At 47.2% G+C, this 20,613-nt stretch overlaps 1 protein-coding gene across 1 annotated transcript; it reads left to right on the top strand.

The window, feature by feature from the left end:
* The first annotated feature begins 261 nt into the window (after positions 1 to 261).
* On the top strand, positions 262 to 20,546 carry Nans (N-acetylneuraminate synthase). The gene is made up of 6 exons (XM_020180799.2): positions 262 to 503; positions 5,562 to 5,777; positions 14,374 to 14,473; positions 15,449 to 15,603; positions 18,759 to 19,025; positions 20,306 to 20,546. The coding sequence occupies exons 1-6, from the start codon at positions 372 to 374 to the stop codon at positions 20,513 to 20,515; spliced, it is 1,080 nt and encodes a 359-aa protein (XP_020036388.1). The 5' UTR covers positions 262 to 371; the 3' UTR covers positions 20,516 to 20,546.
* The last annotated feature ends 67 nt before the right edge of the window (positions 20,547 to 20,613 follow it).

Below are 20,613 nucleotides of genomic sequence, written 5' to 3'. Positions count from 1 at the left end.
CACTGCAAGGCGCGCCTTTCCCACACCCTCAGGAGCTGGACGTAGACTCGGCCTTGCGGAGGCTCCGCCATGCTCTCTTCACCGATGTTTGCAAAGACCAGGAGCCGGCTCTTCTCGGCAAACCGCCGCGAGCCGGGGACAGGAGGGGGCGGGCCTTCCCCATCCCGCCCGGCCGCCCTTCCCGCGGGAATCCCCGCCCCTCCTCTCCTCCGATTGGCTGTCAGGAGAGAGGCGTGGCTCCGGGATTGGCTGCGCGGAGGCGGCGGGCTGACGTGGCGGGGCCGGCGTGCAGGCCAGCTGGGAAGTGCGCGCGACAGAGGTGGTGGCCGAGCTGGGACCTGGATTGAGGCGCTGGAGCGCGAGCTGCCGCGATGCCCCTGGAGCTGGAGCTATGTCCCGGACGCTGGGTGGGCGGGCAGCACCCGTGCTTCATCATTGCCGAGATCGGCCAGAACCACCAGGGCGACCTGGACGTGGCCAAGCGCATGATCCGCACGGCCAAGGTGAGGGGCGAGCTGCCGGGGAGGGCGCGGCCGCGGGGAGCCTTCCCCTCCAACCCGCCTGTCCCAGGCTCTCGGGTTCCGTTTTCTGTCTTCCAAACCTGCCTTCCTCGCCCTCTCCCGCCTTGCTCCTGACTTGTGTGCGATCCAGCAGTCGCCTCCTAACCCAGTCGTTTTCATCCTCGTTCTAGCGCTGGAGTAATCTCTCCAAAACCCAGACTTGGTCAGGTATTGCCCCTGCCTGGCGCAGGCTCCCTAATAGCCTTCCAGACCTAGTGACCAGGCCCCTTCCTGCCATCTCCCACGACATTGACTTACTTCCAGGAATTACAGTGCATGGAAGTTGCTGTGGCCTCTGTCACCTGCCAGTCCCTGTGTTTGGAATATGAAGTGGTTAAAAGCTGGGTCTGAGTTCAAATCCTGCTAGCGACTTAACCTCAGCCAGCCTCCGTGCCCTCATTTGAAAACCCAGCTTGTTAGACTTAGGAGGATCAAGTGAGATTAACTCGTGCAGAGCTTTTAGCACGGTACTTGGCACGCAAGACGCCTTAAATGTTAGCTGTGATAACGGTGTTCTTGAGCATTCCTGCTCGCTCTTCTCTTGGTAAATTTCCACTCATTTTCAGGACTACCTGAATGCCTTTTCCAGCCCCTCGCCATTCCCCAGACTCCACATGGCGTTGTCTCTTTAAGCCTTTCTCTCTCTGTTATGAATCCCCCTTAAAGAGAGAGACTCCAGCCCTCAGCATAAAGTCTGTGCTGTGATTGTTGGTTTAGAGAGAGCTCATCCCATCTTTCCTGTAATCAATGCTGTTTACCTGGTTTCATGTCATTTATGATTAAGTTTTATCATATTCTTTCAGGGCTAACTGCTTTTATGAATGACTGACCAATGGATCATAAAAGGACTTTCCAAAAGTAACAATTGGATTCTTCTTCTTTTTTTTTTTGGAGATAGGGTCTCAGGAGCTATTTGTCTGGGCTGGCTTTGAACTTCAATCTCCTGATCTCTGCCTCCTGACTAGCTAGGATTACAGGCATGAGCTGCTGGCACCCAGCTGGATTCTTTATTAGACCCAACTAAGCACTTTTTTTTTGACAGTACTGGGGTTTTGAACTCAGGGTCTCCCACTTGAGTGCCATACTGGTTGAACCACGCTGCTGGCCCTTTTTGTGTTGGTTATTTTTCAGATAGGATACCTCTTTGTGCCCAGAGTGGCCTGGACCTCTAGCACCTATTTGTGCCTCCCCAGCATAGCGAGAATGACAGGTGCACACCACCACGCCCAACTATTGGGAACTTTTTGCCTGGGCTGGCCTGGAACCAACCCAATCTTCCCAGTCTCTGCCTCCCATATAGGATTACAGGCTTGAGCTACTGCACGGGCCTGAGCTCAGTGCTTGTAGTGCACCATCTCCTTTAATTCTTCCAACAAACCAAGACAGGAGGCGTTGATTTCTTTTTAAAGGCCCTGGGAAGGTAGGCACACAGCTAGTAAATAATCATTCTTTGCTCTTAACCACAGGACTCCAGCGTTTGTACTGTAAAATTTTCTATGGGGAAATTCCTACTTTTAATTGAAAGGAGCAGTCTGTTTTTCCAAGGTGTGACCTTTCTGCATACTGAAGTTGTAAAAATACCTAGAGATATTGAAGCCATGGAAACACAGTTACAGTGCTTCTCATACTTTATTTTAATTTTGGGCAATGGTGGTGGTGTTATGAGGTGGCGATGAGATTCAGGCTATATTACAGCTCAGAGAGCCCTGGATGAAATCAAGACACCATTTACAGCTGAAATAATCTCAGACAGATGACAATGCTTTCTCAGGCCTCAGTTTTTCCTGCTTTACTCTTGTGAGCATGTGTGTGTGGTGTGTGTGTGTGTGGTGTGTGTGTGTGTTTTAAGATTTAAAGCAGAATTTCTTGACATTCTTATATTTCAGGACATATAGATTTTGACTTTGCTGCCATCTGTAGCCGGAGTCGTATTTGCAAGTTCATTTACCCAGAGTGTGTTTTGTCCAGGCTGCTTGCCCACACACAAGTGTTTGCAATATTAAAAATAGTTTGTTCAGTTATATTTGTTGTGTTAAAATATCATAATGTATGATACATAATATATAAATATATTATAGCTAAAAAATTGCTAATTGAACATACTTTTGACCTTCAAATTTTGAGGCAAGTTGACTCTCACACACTTGCTCTGATGTGCATGGAGTTCTGATGTGTGGCTTTGCCAGTAGAGATCTAGGCAGTAAAACCTTGAACCTTGAACAAAGAACCCACCAGAGTTGGGTGCTGGTGGCTCACACCTCTAATCCTTGCTACTCAGGAGGCAGAGATCTGGAGGATCGAGGTTCAAAGCCAGCCCGGGGAAATAATTCACAAGACCCTATCTCGAAAAAAAATCATTACAAAAAAGGACTGTTGGGATGGCTCAAGCAGTGAGAGCACCTGCTTAGTAAGAATGAGGCCCTGAGTTCAAGCCCCTGTTCCAACCCACAAAAAGAAGAACCCACATCAGCACTGGGGTAAAACAGTGGCAGTGATTATGTTTTCTGAGGAGAGTTTTTTTTTTTTTTTTTTTTTTTTGGCAATGCTGGGGTTTGAACTCAGGGCTTCATGTTTGCTAGGCAAGAGCTCTACCACTTGAGGCACTCCACCAGCTATGTGATTGTGTTTTCTGAACCTAATGTTCACCATAGCACTGAACGAAGGAAGGAACCACTCATTTTTAGAAAAGAAGCCTGCTTCTCCCCGTCCAACCACTTTCCGTGCAGTGCAGTGGGACTTTGAGTTCTTGTCATTAGCAGTTTCTGCTTGTCCACTCTGGCCGTCTTCCTGTAAGGGCCAGGTTTGCCCAGATGGAGACAAGTTTTTTAAGTCTGGAGAGTAAGTCTGCTTCTGGAAGAGGAAGTGAGAAGCAAAGGAGTCAGAGACTACCCTCTGTGAAGCCTCCTTAGCAGCTTGCTGGGGTCCTTGTGCAACACACATCTGGTTGGAGTTGTGGACCACGACGCAGGTGTTCTGCAGCCTTTAAGAAAGCACTCGCTCTTGCTGGGTGCTGGTGGTTCACGCCTGTAATCCTAGCTATTAAGGAGGCAGAGCAGGAGGATCACGGTTCAGTCTCAAAAAAACCCATCACAAAAAAGGACTGGTGGAGTAGCTCAAGGTGTAGGCCCTAAGTTCGAGCCCCAATACCACAAAAAAAAAAAGAAAAAAGAAAGAAAGAAAGCGCTCTGCCAGACACTGTGTGACTTTGGACAGGCCTTGGGGTCCTCACTGGGACAATGAAAAATCTGTTGCCCAGAGTCACTTTCATTGCATTGTTTGTTTTGAGGCAGGACCTCTCCCCCAGTACCCCCAGGCAGGCCTTGAACTCATGATCCTCTTATCTCTGGGATTATCTGTGTGTGCCTTCACACCCAGCTTCTAATGTTCTTTGAACTTCTTTCCAGCATCAAGTTCTAACCGCGTGCCATCTTGTGATTTCCACAAGTCGGGGTGGCATTATCAGCACTGATGTTTCTGAACTCAAGAAGTTTTTGGTAGCATAACTATCTCCCTCTGCTGAGATCTTGGAGGGTTTCACCTAATCTTTCTAGTGAGTAGTTTTTTGAACAATCCTGGGAGGCTGGAAGCATATTGCTGTAGAATTACAGCTTTTACAATCAGACAGTTGAGCTTTTATGTTATTCTATGTGGTGGAGCTCACCTAAGTTGGGACATTTCTCAGGTCAGCTTGTGTGCTGCAGAGCCTGTTATTCAAACAGTGTCATATAGAAAAACACATGTACAGCCAGGCACTGGTGGCTCACGCCTGTAATCCTAGCTACTAAGGAGGCAGAGATCAGGAGGATCAAGGTTTGAAGCCAGCCTGGGAAAATGGTTCATTAGACCCTATCTCAAAAACACCCAACACACAAAAAAAGGGCTGGAGGAGTAGATTCAGCTAGAGAGCCTGCCTAGCAAGTGTGAGCCCCTGAGTTCAAACCTTAGTACTGCAAAAAAAAAAAAAAAGAAGAAGAAGAAGAAAGCAAAGCAAAGCACAATTACAAAACAGCCAGCTGCAGAGTTGCTATGGTTGAAGTCAAAGAAAAGGATACAGGGTTCTGCCCCTGTATGGTCTCCTCGGAACAGTTTCAAAACCTGATTGCTCTTTGTATAGATGGGGAATCTGAGTCCAGAGATAGGAAGTGACTTATTTAAGAGTTAGGGTCAGAGGTAAGCCAAAGTAACTTTCCTAAATCCTGGTCCCATGCTCATTTTACTGTCTTGTGCTGGATTATAGAACTTAAAATCTTCCTTAACTATTTGAGTCATTACTGTTTGTGCTCTGGATTGAACCCAGGGCCTTGTGCATGTTAGGCATGCTTCCACAGAGTTACATCCCAACCCTTTTAAAATTTGAGACAGGGTTTCAATAAGCTGCCCAGGCTGGCCTTGAACTTTCAATCCCAGCTTCCTAAGTAACTGAAATTACAGGCGTAGACTGCTATGCCCAGATGTTTAAAGGATTTGGGAAGGGGTGTTCTTTCCTTCTTTCTTTCTTTCTTCCTTTCTCTCTCTCTCTTTCTTTTCTTTCTCTCTCTCTCTCTCTCTCTCTTTCCTCTCTACCTCCCTTCCTTCCTTCCCTTTCCTTTCTCTCACCTTCCTTCCTTTCTCCCTCCCTTCCTCTCTCCCTCCCTCCTTCCATATGTTCCTCCTCCTTCCCCTCCTCTCTCTTTCTTCTCTGTCTCTCTCTCTCTCTCTGTAGACAGGGTCTCAGAGAGAGACCTGGCTGATTTTGAACTCTTGATCCCCCATCTCAGCCTCCCAGGTACTGGGATTTCAGATGTGTGCAACTACACTTGACTTCATACATAATGTGTTGTACATATTACAATGTTTTTTTCCTTTTAATAGGAAAAGACTGTTCGCAAATCTGATTCTCTTTGAGAGTCCTTAAAAGCTCTGTCAATCCACATTGTCAGTAAAGATAATGCTGTCATACAGCAGCCCAACATGTCTGAGAATCCGACAGGTCATTGAAAGGCCTCCCATTGTGTGTTGCAGGAGTGTGGGGCTGATTGTGCCAAGTTCCAGAAGAGCGAGCTGGAGTTCAAGTTTAATCGGAAGGCTCTGGAGAGGCCATACACTTCAAAGCATTCCTGGGGAAAGACGTACGGGGAGCACAAGCGGCACCTAGAATTCAGCCATGCCCAGTACGAGGAGCTGCAGCGGTACGCCAAGGAGGTGGGCATCTTCTTCACGGCTTCTGGCATGGATGAGGTGAGTCATTGCCGCTTTACCAGAACCAGGGCACAGCAGGCGGCTGGTGGCTTTTGGCTTCAAGCCAGCTCCAGCCCTTGCTCACCTTTTCTGTTCCCCACTAAGTGAGAAGCCAGTAGGCACCAGGACCCAATGCAGTGAAGTTTGTGGGAAGGGTACCAATCTTTTAAAAGCAAACTTGTCTCTGGAGCTTGGGGGCAGCCATGCTGGACCCCCAGGGTCCTTCACACTTGTGGGCCAAGTTCTTCCTGTGGAGAGAGGTCTAGACTGAGAAACAGGAGGATGCCTTGCTGACTAGTTCTGACTGACAGGTGGGGTGGCATTGGTGTCATCCAGAGGGAGTGGCTCATAGACTGGTTATGGGTGTTTCTGGTCTGGCCGAGCTGACATCCTGGAAGAGTCCAGCTAGTGCCAGGATTCAGGTCCCTTCTGCACTGTGACTTGCCGCCTTATGATACTCCTGTGTTCTGTTTTCTGAATGTAAAAATTTTATTCATAGAAATAATATTTCAGAAAGTTTAGAAAGCAGGAAGGAGAGGGAAAACTGGCTTGCAATTCCTTTATAGCATCTCTTTGATGAATTTCCTCCTGGAGTTTTTTTATATGTATGTTTTATTGTCTGGTGCAACATTTGTTTGCCTGGCTTTATAACATTTCACTTCCAGTGTGCATTTTTCAGTTAACATTATACCACGAACTTTCACCGCACCTCCTGTGTAAACACTTTAATAGCAATATATTTCTTTTGGAGGATGTGCTATAACATAACTATTCCTCTCCTTTTAGACATTAAGGTTGCTTTATTTATTTATTTTTCTTTTGTGGCAGTATTGGGGTTTGAACTCAGGGCCTCCTGAGTAGTTAGGATTACAGGTGTGAGCCACCAGTGCCCGGCTTGTGCTCAGTTTTTTTTTTTTAAGGAACTGCTGGACTGTTCTCCAAAGTGGCTGCACTATTGTACATTCCCACTGACACCCCAGTTTTCCACAGTTTCCTCAATGGTGTTATCTGTCTCTATTCTTGATTCTACCATACTGTTGGGTGCCAAGTGGTATCTCAGTGTGGGTTTTGTTTTGTTTGGTTTAATGGTGTTTTGTTTTGTCTGGAGTTTGAACTCAGGACCTCATGCACTCTACCATGTGAGCCACTCCACCAGCTCTCTTTTGTGTTGGATATTTTCAAGATAGGGTCTTAAGAACTATTTGCCTGGTCTAGCTTCGAACCACAATCCTCCTGATTTTGCCCCCTAAGTAGCTAGGATTACAGGCGTATGCCACCAGCACCCAGCCTCACTGTGGTTTTGATTTGAATTACTCCATTGTCTAATAGTGAGTATCATTTCTTGTGTCCATTGGTCATTGATGTATCTTTTTTTGGAGAAATTTCTGTTTGGATCTTTTGCTGATTTTTTTTTTTTTTTGGCAGTACTGGGCTTTGAACTCAGGGCCTTACACTTAGCAAATGCTGTACTTGAACCACACCCATAGCCCATTTGCCAATTTTTAAAATTGGGTTATTTGTCTTTTTATACTATAACTGCAAGTCCTTTGTCAGATAAGTGATTACAAAAGTTTTTCCCATTAAGTGAACTTTTTTTCACTTTCTTCACTTTTTTTTTTGTAATACTAGGGGATAGAACCCAGAGCCTCGTGAATGCTAGGCAAGTTCTCTACCACTTGAACTATACCCCCAGATCTTTTGTTTTGTTTTGTTTTTTGTTTTGGGGGCTGTGTAGCCCACTGATCCTCCTGATTTAGGCTCCCAGGTGCTGGAATTAATCTTTTTCATTTTTTGGGGGGGGGGGGCGGTACTGGAGTTTTGAAGGTAGGTGCTCTACTACTTGAAATATACCACCGGTCCTTTTTGCTTTGGTTATTTTTGAAATAGGGTCTCAGGTTTATGCCCCAGGTGACCTGGCCTTGAACTTGTTATCCTCCTGTCTCAGCCTCCTTAGTGCTAGGATTATTTTTCACTTTCTTGATGATGTCCTTTGAAACACAAACATCTTTAATTTTCATGATGTCCAAGTGATGTGTTTTTTCTTTGGTGCTTTACTATTTTTATGATTTAAAGATTTCTCAGTTTTAAACCATTATGTAATTATCACTGTGCAGTCATCAGTATGGAAAAAAGAAAAGTAGCAATAATACCGAATTGTGGTGAGGATGCAGACGGGATAGGCACTCAGGGTGCTGGTGAGAACGCAGAGTGTCCAGTCACTGTAGAGTATAGCATGGTAGCTTCCCTCCCTCCCTCCCTCTCACCCGCCCTTCCTTCCCTTCCTCTTGCCCTTCCTTTCTTCCTTCCTCCCTCCCTCCCTTTCTTCCTTCGGCATGAACTTACCATATGGCTTACCTGTTGTTATTTGGTGTTTTATTTCTTCAGGGTGATAAAAACTGAAGTTCACACAAAAACTTGTATATCACCATCCATGATAACTTTATTCATAGTAGCTCAAAATTAGAACCCATGGCTAGGTGAGGTGGCTCCTGCCTATAATTCCGGCTACTTGGGAGGTGGCGATCAGGAGGATCATGGTTTGAGGACAGCCCAAGCAAAAAGTAAGTGAGACCCATCTCAACAAACAAGGTGGGCATGATGCATGGCTGTAATCAGCCAGATGGGAGGCATAGGCGGGGGAGCCTCTGTATAAGACCAGCCCCAAGTAAAAAATGTGAGACACTATCTTAAGAAAAACTAAAGTAAAAAGGAAGGACTAGTGGTGGGCTTACGTGGTAGAGCACCTGCTTAGCAAGTGCAAGGCCCTAAGGTCAAACCCCAATACCATAAAAAAGACAAAGAAAACAAGTAGGGCTGGAGGTGTGGTTCAAGTGGTAGAGTACCTGCTTTGCTGAGTTCAAACCCCAATACCACACACAAAAAAACAGAGATAAAATACATAGGACCCCATGAATGCTGAGCACTCACCACTCCTGCATGGTGCATATCCCAGCTATATGGTCTATGCCTCGCAGTGTGGGGTGTATCTCTGCTGTGTGGCTCATCTCCTGACTCTATAGCACATAGGCCTGCTCTTCCGTGCACACTCCAGCTATGTGGTGCACAGCAAGCTGCGTGGTGCACACTTGTGCGTGTGCATTCCCCCACTGTATGGTGTCTATCTCTGCTGAGTCCTAGCTGTGTGTCCCGGGCTAAGGCAATGAACTTTGCGATCTGGTGTTAGTGTGAATATAGCCCTGCCTGTCATTTCTGGCGTGTCTGTGCTGAACCTCTGCCTTTGCTTTCACTGTGGAGTAGCTTAGTAGCAGATCCCCCTGGTGGGCATGAGATTAAATGAGACAGTGCTCAGCACACATTACATACAGGCAAGAAAAGCAGCTCCGGCTAAGGGAGGATGTCTGGGCACTTGCCCACTCTGCCCTTAAGTCAGTGTGACCTTGTCAAGCCCCTTCCCTGCCTAGGCCTCCAGTTCCTTCCTTTTGTTCTGTTTTTTTTGAGACAGTCTCACTATGTATCTCATGCTGGCCTGGAATTTGCTATACAGTCCAAGCTATCCTCAAATTTGGGCTCCTCTTGTCTCAGCCTCCTAAGTGCTGGGATTACAGGTGTGCACCCCCACACCTGACTCCATTTCCTTTTCTATGTGTGAACAAGCAGCTTTCCAAAGGCTGTCCCTGTCCTGACATCCCAAGTCCACATAGAACTTTTGAAGATGTCAACTGTGGTGATATATACCTAGAATGAGGACTTAACCTCTTCAGCCATCTTTTTAGTCCCCTGAGTTCTGGCTGTGACTGCAGAAGGCACCTCCTTGCCTCTGTAAGTGCTAAGCAAAGGCACTTTTTATGTTGTTCCCTCCGTGTGGCCTTGGTGAAGACCAGAAGCAGATGGGAGAGAGTTCAGGAGTTTGGTAGTGGGGGCTCTGTGCCAGTACCCCTTGGTTTCTTTTCCCTCCACTCCCCAGGAAGCCCTTCTGTTTGGTTTCTGGGACGCCTGCTCTGGAGCTGGGCCCTCTGAGCTCAGGTCCTGGTGTTGACACTTTTGAGGTGGCTTGGGCACCTCACTGAACCTCTTGGAGCTGCAGTGTGCCCAAGGGATCATAAAAGTGCCTTCCCCTGAGGACTGCGGGTAGGCTTCAGTGAGATAAACCCGAGAGGAGGGCATGGCATTGGGCCTGAATCCTCCCAGTGGTAGCTGACCTATTACTTAGAAACCTCTGGACATTTCCTGCTGCAACCTGTTTGACCAGGAAGACTCCTCTGCAGTTTGTTCCCAACTGGTCCCCTGTCTCACCTGGGGATTGGGCAGTGAGGAGAAAACACCTTCCAAACCTCTGCAGCAAGGGCTAGGGACGGAGCTCAGTGGGAGAGCTAGCTTGCTCTTACTGCAAAAAAGATTTTTAAAAAGTTAGTTGCCTTTGCTTTGCTGAGCTAGCATTTCCTGTCCAGCGGTCATTGGTCCCTGGGTGGTTTCTTGTTCCGTGTTTACTGAGCAGGTAGCTCCAGTATTTACTTACCTGACTTCCTTATAGACAGTAGGCATTTATCAAGTGCCAGTTTTCTCTACTGTGTGCGCTGTTCTAGGGTGTTCTCTGTATGCTAAGGAAAGGTTAAGGTGTGGCAAGATTTTATGAAGGCCAAGAAAACTACCAGCCACCTCGCTGAGAGGCTCAAAGAGCGTGTGGACTCAGCTGAAGTAAGCAGAGTTTGTAGTCTAAATGGACAGTTCTGTCCACGAAGCAAGGGAAGCTCTGACCTTAGTGGGACCTCGGAGGCCACACTTCCCTCACAAAGGCCATCCTAGCAGAGCTGCCCTTCCCTGCATCCCCTGCTCTGCAGTGTCTTTCCTTGTCTCATCTTCCTTTGCCTACCAGCAGGTGGCACAGTGCCCTCTTACAGGTTGGTGTGCTGAGGGCAGGCCCACCTTTTGTGGGTTCCTGCTTTGCTGCCATGGGTCCTTCAGCCTGGGGGGGGCGCCCATTTTCAGCTGTGTCCAGCTCATTGCCATGGCCTTCTTTCCCTCTTCTGCAAGATTCATAGCTGAAGGGGAGAAGAGGGGTGTTAGAATCACCCCAGCTCACAGGCATGGTAGTTCATATCTGTAATCCCAGCACTCGGGAAGCAGAGCAGAAGGATCGATCATGAGTTTGAGGCCGGCCCTGGCTTTACTAGTCTCCTTTCTGTGTCTCCTTCCCCAGACTAGCGGTTTTCAGAGTTTCTCAGTACACAGCATGGAAAGGGGATTCTCTGGGCATATATTAGCTCTTATTAATTAATTGAATTAGAGTTAAAAGTCTTCAAGTAGTTTGGCAAACACTGGATTTCTTTTTTTTGTGGGTGTGGTACTGGGATTTGAACTCGGAGCCTACGCTTTGAGCAACTCCACCAGCCCTTTTTTTGTGATGGGGTTTTTTTGAGATAGGGTCTCATGAACTATTTACACAGGCTGACTTTGAACCACTATCCTCCTGATCTCTGCCTCCTGAGTAGCTAGGATCACAGGTGTGAGCTATCAGCGCCCAGCTCCAAACACTGGATTTTAAGTTATACAAGTTGACCTACTAGGACCCTCTAAGGAACCATGGCAGTGAGGCACTTCCCCCAAACCAGTCTATTGGGGGACCCCTTTCTGTGCCCTGAATGCAGTTGGATACATGAGGAGGGACTTAGGTAGCTGGCTTCTTTTCAGACAGACTGGGAAAGGAGGAAGTCCTAAGCTGCCTGTTGTGCCCTGGATGGAGAGGGGACCTGACAGCAGAGAGGGAAGGGTAGGGGAAGTGAGGGGGTACATGGAGAGAAGGGGGCCACTAGGTCTGACCTAGCCTGAGGGTCTCAGAGGCACAGCGATGCTGCCTCAAGACAGAAGCTAGGATCTTCCAGATAACTGAAGTTGTCCACCTTTGCAGGGGTGGCGAATCTAAGGTAGCAGTTTTCTAAATGGCCACTAGATGTCAGTGATTCCCCAGGAGGGCTACAAAATGAAAGTGCACCCTTCCGGTGCAGTTTCCAGCAGGAATTTGCCCTTTTAATTCCATGCAACTGTCACAGCCTCTGTAGGTAAGCTTTTTCAATTTTTTTTTTTCTGTATTTCCTGCTTGCTCTGCCCCTCTCCTGAGTGGGTTATCCACCTGTTCATGTCCTCTCCCAACATTAGCCAAAAGAAAAACTTGGTACAGGGCTTTCCTCTTTTTGTAGAAAGCACCCTCTTCATCTGCTCAGTACAGTCAGAAGGCTGGAAAGATTAGGATTTGTTAAATGAATATGTTAAAAATGGATGCTTTTCAGTCCCGTCTTAGAGCTGGTTAACAGTACAACACATATACAGAAAGTAAGCAAGACAGAAAAATGTGGAAGGAGCTGGGTGTGGTGACTCTCACCTGTAATCCTAGCTACTTGGCAGGATTGTGGTTTCAGGTCAGGCCAGGCAGGCAAAAGTTCAAGAGACCCCATCTCAACCAATAAAAAGCTTGGTGTAGTGGCACCCACATATGCAGGAGGCATAAAGAGGAGGATCACAGTCTAGGTCACCATGGCTAAGTGTGAGATCATATTTGAAAAATAACTAAAGCAAAAAGGTCTGGAGGCATAACTCAAATGGTAGACCACCTGCCTGGCAAACCTGAGGCCCTGAGTTCAAAGGCCAGTACCATCAAAAAAAGGAAAAGAAGAAAATCAAAGCAGGGAAGAACAGTGAGAACTGCATCAAAGGTGGCTGGCTGGCCTTTTTTGTTTTGTTTTGTTTTGTTTTAGTGTTTTGAGACAGTGTCTTGCTATGTAGTCCTGGCTGACCTCTAAGTCACCATCCTCCTGCCTTAAGCCTCCAGTGTGCTAGGATTACAGGCATGAGTCACCATGCCTGGCTGGACTAATCACTCTTTATGGCTCTCCATCACCCCCCACTCAAAAGTTATTAGAGGATGTAGAGAGGAGTGGAGTTCTCTGGGCAAAGCCCAGTAGCTCACACCTGCTGGGAAGAAGGGCAAAGCCCAGTAGCTCACACCTGCTGGGAAGAAGGGCAAAGCCCCAGCCTCAGTGGGTCCATGTAAAGAGCCACTTGCAGGACGACCTCATATGGTTCCTTACCACCTTCTGCCCTCTGGATTTTCATGCTACCAAAGAAGCCTCACAGTGTGATTCCCAGGGGCCTATAGAAATTCAGATTTTCAGGCCTACAGAATTACAATTTGCACTTCAGTTTAGCAAGGTCCTTGGGAGGCTGGTGTGCCTGTAATAGTGTGAGAAGTACTGGCCTGGCTCATCAGGTCCTAACTTGCTTCTGAATTGCAGCCAGCGTTATAGGATAGAACTTTGATATTTGGAACCATTCTGAGAGGAATTGAGTTTTTCAACTTCATGTTTTCAACTTCAGTGAAAAAAGAAACAGGACAAAGCCGGGCACTGGTGGCTCACGCCTATAATCTTAGCTACTCAGGAGGCTGAGATCAGGAGGATCATGGTTCAAAGCCAGCCCCAGCATAGTTCACGAGACCCTATCTCGAAAAAACCCATCACAAAAAAGGGCTGGTGGAATGGCTCAAGCTATAGACCTTGAGTTCAAGCCCCAGTACTGCAAAAAAAGAAACAAAACACAAAACTTTTGGAGGTGGTAGATGTGTTATTTTGTGGTGCTGGTAACACATGTATACATTTACCAGATTGTGGGGTGTATAGCTTTTGGTACACCAGTAGTACCTCAATAAAGTGCAAAAGGGTCAGCAATCTAGTTTTTAATCCCTCCCCCCACCCCAGCCCCCTAGAGCTGGGGATAGAACCCAGGGCCTCTCAAATTCTAGGCAAGTGCTCTACCACTGAGCTCCACCCAGCCCTGAGATTTTACTCTCATCTCTGTGATTCGCTGACCCCTCCGGCAAGTGTTTGATGACATTTCTGTTTCCTGAATCTTCCTGATGAATCCTAGATAAGGTTGTTGAAGGACCTAGATAGGTAACCTTAAGCAGTGACAGTGACAGTGTGTAAAGAAAGTGACTCCTGCTGGCTTTTCTGTGGTTTGTGTGGTTTGGGGGTCTGCCAGCTATGGATCACTGAGTAGAAACTGGGTCACAGAATGCTCTGTTTACCCCTTTGTGGCAAGGATTAGATGGCCTCCTTTCCTGGCTGCTTGGCCTTCGAGCACCATTTGCTTTCTTATTGCTTGTTTTTTGGTTTTTTTTTTTTTTTTGCATGATACTGGGGTTTGAACTCAGGGCCTTTACCTTGAGCCACTCTACCAGCCCTATTTTTGTGATGGGTTTTTTCAAGATAGGGTCTCTCAAACTATTTGCCAGGTCTGGCTTTGAACTACAATCCTCCTGATCTCTGCCTCCTGAATAGCTAGGATTATAGGCGTGAGCCCCCCGTGCCTGACCTGCTTGGTTTTCTAAGGTAAAATTAGGTCATGACCCTTCATATTTGTTCATGGGTCCTCAGTCCCTAAGGAAGGGAGAATCTGACCAAGGACATGGTTCTTCCAAATTTTTGTAGCTAGCGAAGAGCAGCACAAAATGTGTGGTGGCCAAGGGGGTGGTGGGCGGATAGGAATGCCCCTTTGTTTAAATGAGAGGCCTGAGAACAGCTGTGTGTCCCCACATGGCAGTGCTGTGAACCATGGTGAGAAAGCTCCTCTTTGCTTTTTGTAGATGGCAGTTGAGTTTCTGCACCAACTGAATGTTCCATTCTTCAAAGTTGGATCTGGGGACACTAACAATTTCCCTTATCTGGAGAAGACAGCCAAGAAAGGTAAGAGTCTCATTCAGGCATGGTGGCACACCTCAGCTACGCAGGAGGTCTCCCCTTGCTGGCCAGCCTCTACAAAGTTAGGAGACCCTGACTCAAAAACAAAATACAAACAAAAGGGCTAGGGGAGTCGGGGAGGTGGCCCAAACAATGTCTACACATGTAAGTAAATGTGAAAACGATAAAATAAAAAAAATAAAAATAAAAACCAGAAGTGCTGGGGATATGGCTCTTCCTATTTTTACCCCGAGTAAAGCTCATGGAGACATATTTTAGAAACCTCTTTTCAGTAGCACAGACTTCCACTTTCTTTGTTTTGGGGCATTGCTGGGGACTGAACTCAGGGCCTGAGCATGCCAGGAGAGCACTCTACCCGAGCCCCATCCCCAGCCCCCGTAGCTATATTCTGTCTATGGTCTGCCTGTGAGTTTGTAAAGTGGTTTTGCAACCTGAGCGATCTCAGTTGAGCCTCCTACAATTCCTGGGATGGAAGCAGGACTTGTTATGATGCCTTGTACTTGCTCCATGCATGAGCCATCTGAGACCTCAAGAAGACCAGGGCTGTGCCCAGGCACAGGTAGCAGTGGTCACTGTGGGCCTCCCACTCAACCACGCTCTGCAAGTTGAGTATCCCTTGGGATCAGAAAAGGTCCAGATTTTGGAGCATTTTGGATTTCAGATAGGGATGTTTGACCTGTGCAGCCTCTAGATCCTCTGAAATGTGCACCTTCTTCTCAGGAATATAAAATCTGTCTCCTTAACTGAGTGCACTTACCTGAAGGATAATGCCGGGAGCAGAAGGGTGACTACCTTTCCCAGGGCGGAGAGCAGGAGCCCACCACACTCATCTTGCTCCCCGCGGTGGCTGGCACAGAGCTTAAGAGTTGTGCGTGGGTTTAGCTGAATGATGAGGCCAGCAGCGGGGGTGTGTTGGAAGAGGCTGACCCCTGCAATAAAAGTGCTGCTGGACTTCCTCAGGTCGTCCGATGGTGATATCCAGCGGGATGCAGTCAATGGCCACCATGAAGCAAGTCTATCAGATTGTGAAGCCCCTAAACCCCAACTTCTGCTTCCTACAGTGCACCAGTGCCTACCCGCTCCAGCCCGAGGATGCTAACCTGCGTGTCATCTCGGTGAGCAACAAGCAGGGAGTCACCTGATTGGACCATGACACAGAAGCTTTCTTGAGACTTTTACCATGGGGAAGATGGGGCTCTTTTTGTTTGTTTGTGGTGGTGGGGATTGAGCCCAGGGCCTCAGGCAGGTGAGGCAAGCGCTTGACCACTGAGGTGCACCAACCCCAGCATTTATTATAACCAGAGTTCTAACCAATCTTGGTGCACGTTGCATGCAAACATCTTTTGACAGTCTTGCTCTTATGCAAATTGGAACCAAGCAGTTGGGGAAGCACGTCCACTCTAAAGAGGGTTACTATAAATTAAGTTTCCTTAGCACTAACCATAGTTTCTCCCATCATAAAATTTAAAGTGGAGTCCTCATAATTGTTACCTGTGTGTATTGCTGTTAGCTGTCCCTCTTCTACAAATTTCTGGCTCCTTAATGTACTGTCTAGTTTTTTTTTTTAATTTTGTTTTTGGTGGTAAAATATATTTAAAAATTACCCTTTTAGCCATTTTTTAGTTGTACAGTTGGGTGGAAGTCATTCCATTCACATTGTTGTACACATATTATTCCCACCCAGCTCTAGAACTTTCCATCTTCTGAAGCTGAAACTCTGTACCCATTCAACTCTTAACTTTCTGCTTCTCCTTCCCCTCAGCCCTGGCAAACACCATTCTTCTTTCTGTCTCTAAGAAATTTGACTATTCTAGGTAACTTGAGGTGGATTCTTACCTTCAAAGTTCATCCATGTTGTAGCATGTGTCAGAATTTCATTCCTTTTAAAGGGTGAATAATTTTCCAGTGGGCATATATGGCACATTTTGTTTATCCACTCATCTGTCAGTCCACATTGGGGTTGTTTGTACTTTTGGCTACTGTAAGGAATGCTGTCGTGAACATTGGGATCTGTGTATCCATCTTCTTTCCTGTTGAGTTACAGGAGACTTTGGAATTCTGGCTTTTGGTGCTTTGCTCTTTGTTGACTGTTCTGAACATCCCTGATGTTCAAACTGGTTATAGTGACAGCCTTGAGGGAACTCTTGTCTCTCCCAGGATTTCGTTCACTCCAGCTCGATCGATCACTTTACATGTGATGAAGTCCAGTCCTAGGGGAAGCCTGAGACCCCACTGCAGCTTTGCAGCAAAGCTGGGACTAGAGCTTGGGCTATGTCCTCCTAATCCTTGATTTCTCTCTCTCCTCACCCCCTCCTCCAAGTACTGGGGTTTGAATTCAGGGTGTCACTCATGCTAGACGCTCTACCCACTCGAACAACACCTCCAGTCCGTAACCTTGATTTCTTACTGTCTCAGGCTGCCTCTATCAGCTCCTCCAGCTAACTGAAATTTAACTTAATTTCAAATGTGTGTGTGTAATTATCAAAACATCGCCGAAACGTTGGTGCAGTTATAAATACGTGGCACGTATATAGTTTTACATACTTCAGTCCCTATATTGTCACAACCAGTTTCTTGTCAGTGTTGTCTCTGACATTCTGGTTTTCTTTTACAAAATAATATAGGCTTTTTGTGTTGCTACGGTCTTCATATTTTACTTTTTTTTTTTTTTTAATCACCTTTTTGGGCTGGGAAGTAGCTCAGCAGTAGAGTGTTTGCTTAGCATGTGCAAGTTCTAGCCCAGCACCAGAAAAGGAAAGACAAAAAAAAAAAAATCACCTTTTGGGAACAGACACTACCATCTTTTTATTTAAACTTTCTGTTTCTCCCAATCCTGATGCTTCTTCTCTACTTCCAGCCATGCCCCTGGCATGATTAGAGAAGTTATGTGTGTGTGTTTTATGGTGGTACTAGGGTTTGAACTCATGGCTTCACACTTGCTAGGCAGAAGCTCTTGAGCCACTCCTCCAGCTCTTTTTTTTTTTTTTTTTTTTTTGCTTTAGCTATTTTTTCAGGTAGGGTCTCACATTTTTGCCTGGTGCTGGCCTCAGACCCTGATCCTCCTACCTGTGACCTCCCTCATAGCCAGGACCACAGGTGCACACCACCCCCCACCAGGCTAATTGGTTGAGATGGAGGGGGTAGGGGAGGGAGGGGTCTCACTAACTTTTTGCCCACGTTGGCCTCCAAGCACAATCTTCCCAATCTCTGCCTCTGGATTGGCTGGGATTATAACTATTAGCTACCACACCCAGGAAGAAGTCATATTACTTTTAAAACTTAAACAGAATCTTTTTTTAACTCTGTGTTATACCATGTAGAAAGGGAACACACCCCACAGAGATGAGTGTATTAATAGTTCAGTATCTGGGACTCCAGGTATTTTCCCTGATTTTCTTTCTTAGTAGGTCACAGACACCTTTCTCCCTCATCCCTACCTGAGGTGTCATCTCATGCTCCTTCCTGATAGCACAGCCAGGTCACCCTCTCAGGCCCAGCCCCCCTGCCACATCACAGCAGTTAGGAATCCATGACTTAGTGACCTGGACTCTGTGCACCCATAGCCTGGCTTTCCACCCAACTGTCCTAACCTTTTATTTATTTAATTTATTTATTTTGCAGTACTGGGGTTTGAACTCAAGGCCTCATCTTTGTTGAGCAGGCACTCTACCACTTGAGCCACTCTACCCGCCCCTAATCTTTTATTAAACCCCACCCAAGTCTTTCTGCTGTATTTCAGCTTTCTGCACACCCTCACTGACAAGACCTACCCATCTTGGAATGGCTTGCTACATTGAGTGAATTATAGATAACTGATTAATTACTCATCATTTCCACCAAAGGATTGTTGTGAGGCTGGGCTGTCTCTATAATTGAGTGGTTATTTGTGCATATTGCACACTTGGTTGAACAGCACGTGTGGATTAAATGTGACCAATGCTTGAGTGAGTTTAAGCATACGGTTTTAGTTGTGTTATTCCTGGTGTGAAGACATACTGGATGAGACATTCATGAAATGCATTCTTCCTGATAACAGTAACCATTGATTTGGAGCCTTTACAATGTTCTGAATGCCTTTCCTGCATTCACAGCAACCCTCCATGCTTACTGCTATTTTTTCCAGGAAGAGAGGCTCTGAGAACCCCAGTACTTAGCTATAGTTGCACAGCAAGTGAGCCACTACACTGGGGCTCACCCTGGATCTGCTGACTCCAGAGAGTGGCCATACAGCACTACAATGGGTAATCTTTTTCCCTTTCTCTTTTTAAAGGAATATCAGAAGCTCTTTCCTGACATTCCCATAGGGTATTCTGGGCATGAGACAGGCATAGCGATATCCGTGGCTGCAGTGGCTCTGGGGGCCAAGGTGTTGGAACGTCACATAACTTTGGACAAGACCTGGAAGGGGAGTGACCACTCAGCCTCACTGGAGCCTGGAGAACTGGCTGAGCTGGTGCGGTCTGTGCGCCTCGTGGAAAGGGCGCTAGGCTCCCCGACCAAGCAGCTGCTGCCCTGTGAAATGGCCTGCAATGAGAAGGTGTGTGCTGCCCAGCTCTGCTCGGCTCCATGGTCCTGAGCGGGACACAATGCCCTTGCCTGATAGAAGGGGTCAGTGCCTATCCTGCCTGAGGCATCTGAATGTCTACAGGCTTCTGTTCCCAAAGGGAAACCTTGGCTGTTTCTTTGGCCTCCTAGATCACCTTGGAGTCTTCACAAGTCTTTGAAGCCTGTAGTCACAGGGATACAGGAGGGTGAAGCCTGGGGTCGCTAAGCCTGGGATCCCTTGGCTAGGGAAGCTCTGAGGCATTGGGAGGAGAGCAGGTGTCATTCCTAAGCCCAGAGGTGTTGGACAAGTGGGCAGCCACCATCACAGGGGACTGGTGAGCAGGGAGGCACATGTTCCTTAGGCAGCGTCAGGTCAGATGAGGCTGAGGCATGCTTCTGGCACACTGACCTTCTGGGCTTCTTGTAAGTGTGGCCTGGACCTTCCCACTCTCAGTCCTAGGGCCAGGTGTCCCAGGGGAGCCAGGTGTGTGGGCCATCTGGGCCTGGGCAGAGGTCAGACACTAGGCACATGTGGTGCACACATACTTGAAAATTAGTAGGACAAAGGGAGAAGGTGCCTTACAGAGGAAGAGGGGAGAAAACTGTGTTAGACACCAAGTGAGAGCCACTGCCATTGAGCACATGCTTTGGCTCTGAGCGAACGCTGAAACATAAGGTGCATAATTTGATGATCATCAGTTGACTACATTTTCTCCTGGCACTAAATTCCAAGCAGAATTGATTGCAGGGGACCAGGGGTCAGGTGTCTCAGCCTCTAGTTCTCACCCTGGCTATGTACAGCCTTGGCCAAGTCACTTACCTTCTTTGGGCCTCCATTTTCCGATGTTTGCAATGATACGCTGAACTAGATGATGACAAAAGTAGTCATAGTTTCCACGTATTGAGAGCATGATATGTTCCAGGTCTGTCTGTTCAGTCGTCTGACAAGGTACAGGTATTCCTACGTCCCCATTTGGCAGTGAAACCAAAACACTCTTATCCACCAGCTGATGGGGACTGAGCCTGGCTCTGCTTGGCTACATCGCCTGAGCCCTTCTTTTTTGCTTTACCAAAAAGCCTCCTTCCCTAGATCTGTGATGTCACCCCACACTGGCCGAGGCCCTGTGTGTGTGTGAGATGCTGTTTGGGGCACTGTGGGGACAACAGAGACCTCATGTCAGGGTGCCTGTGGAGGCTGAGCAGGGAGCTCAGGTGTGAAACAGCGCGCAGGTATTATTTCTGTCAATCTAACAATCTCTGTCTTGTCCACAGCTGGGTAAGTCTGTGGTGGCCAAAGTGAAAATTCCAGAAGGCACCATTCTAACACTGGACATGCTCACTGTGAAGGTGGGTGAGCCCAAAGGCTATCCTCCTGAAGACATCTTTAACCTAGTGGGCAAGAAGGTCCTGGTCACTGTTGAAGAAGATGACACCATCATGGAAGAATCAGTAGAAAATCATGGCAAGAAAATCAAGTCTTAAAATAAAGTGCCTTTCTCTGAATTATCAGTCATCTTGCTGCTGCTGTCCAGTGTGTCCGGTCACCTGCAGCAGGAATGGTGGTCTCTGGAGACGATGCT

Source organism: Castor canadensis, chromosome 13 (genome assembly GCF_047511655.1).
Source record: "Castor canadensis chromosome 13, mCasCan1.hap1v2, whole genome shotgun sequence".
NCBI lineage: Eukaryota > Metazoa > Chordata > Mammalia > Rodentia > Castoridae > Castor > Castor canadensis.
The sequence above is the reverse complement of the archived record's forward strand: the minus strand, read 5'-3'. Positions and strand labels throughout refer to the sequence as shown.

Excerpts from the sequence above, each read along its gene's own strand:
- Nans (XM_020180799.2), top strand. The coding sequence starts at position 372 with ATGCCCCTGGAGCTGGAGCTATGTCCCGGACGCTGGGTGGGCGGGCAG. Across the intron at positions 504-5,561 it reads GCATGATCCGCACGGCCAAG|GAGTGTGGGGCTGATTGTGC; the intron begins GTGAGGGGCGAG and ends TGTGTGTTGCAG. Across the intron at positions 14,474-15,448 it reads GGAGAAGACAGCCAAGAAAG|GTCGTCCGATGGTGATATCC; the intron begins GTAAGAGTCTCA and ends GGACTTCCTCAG.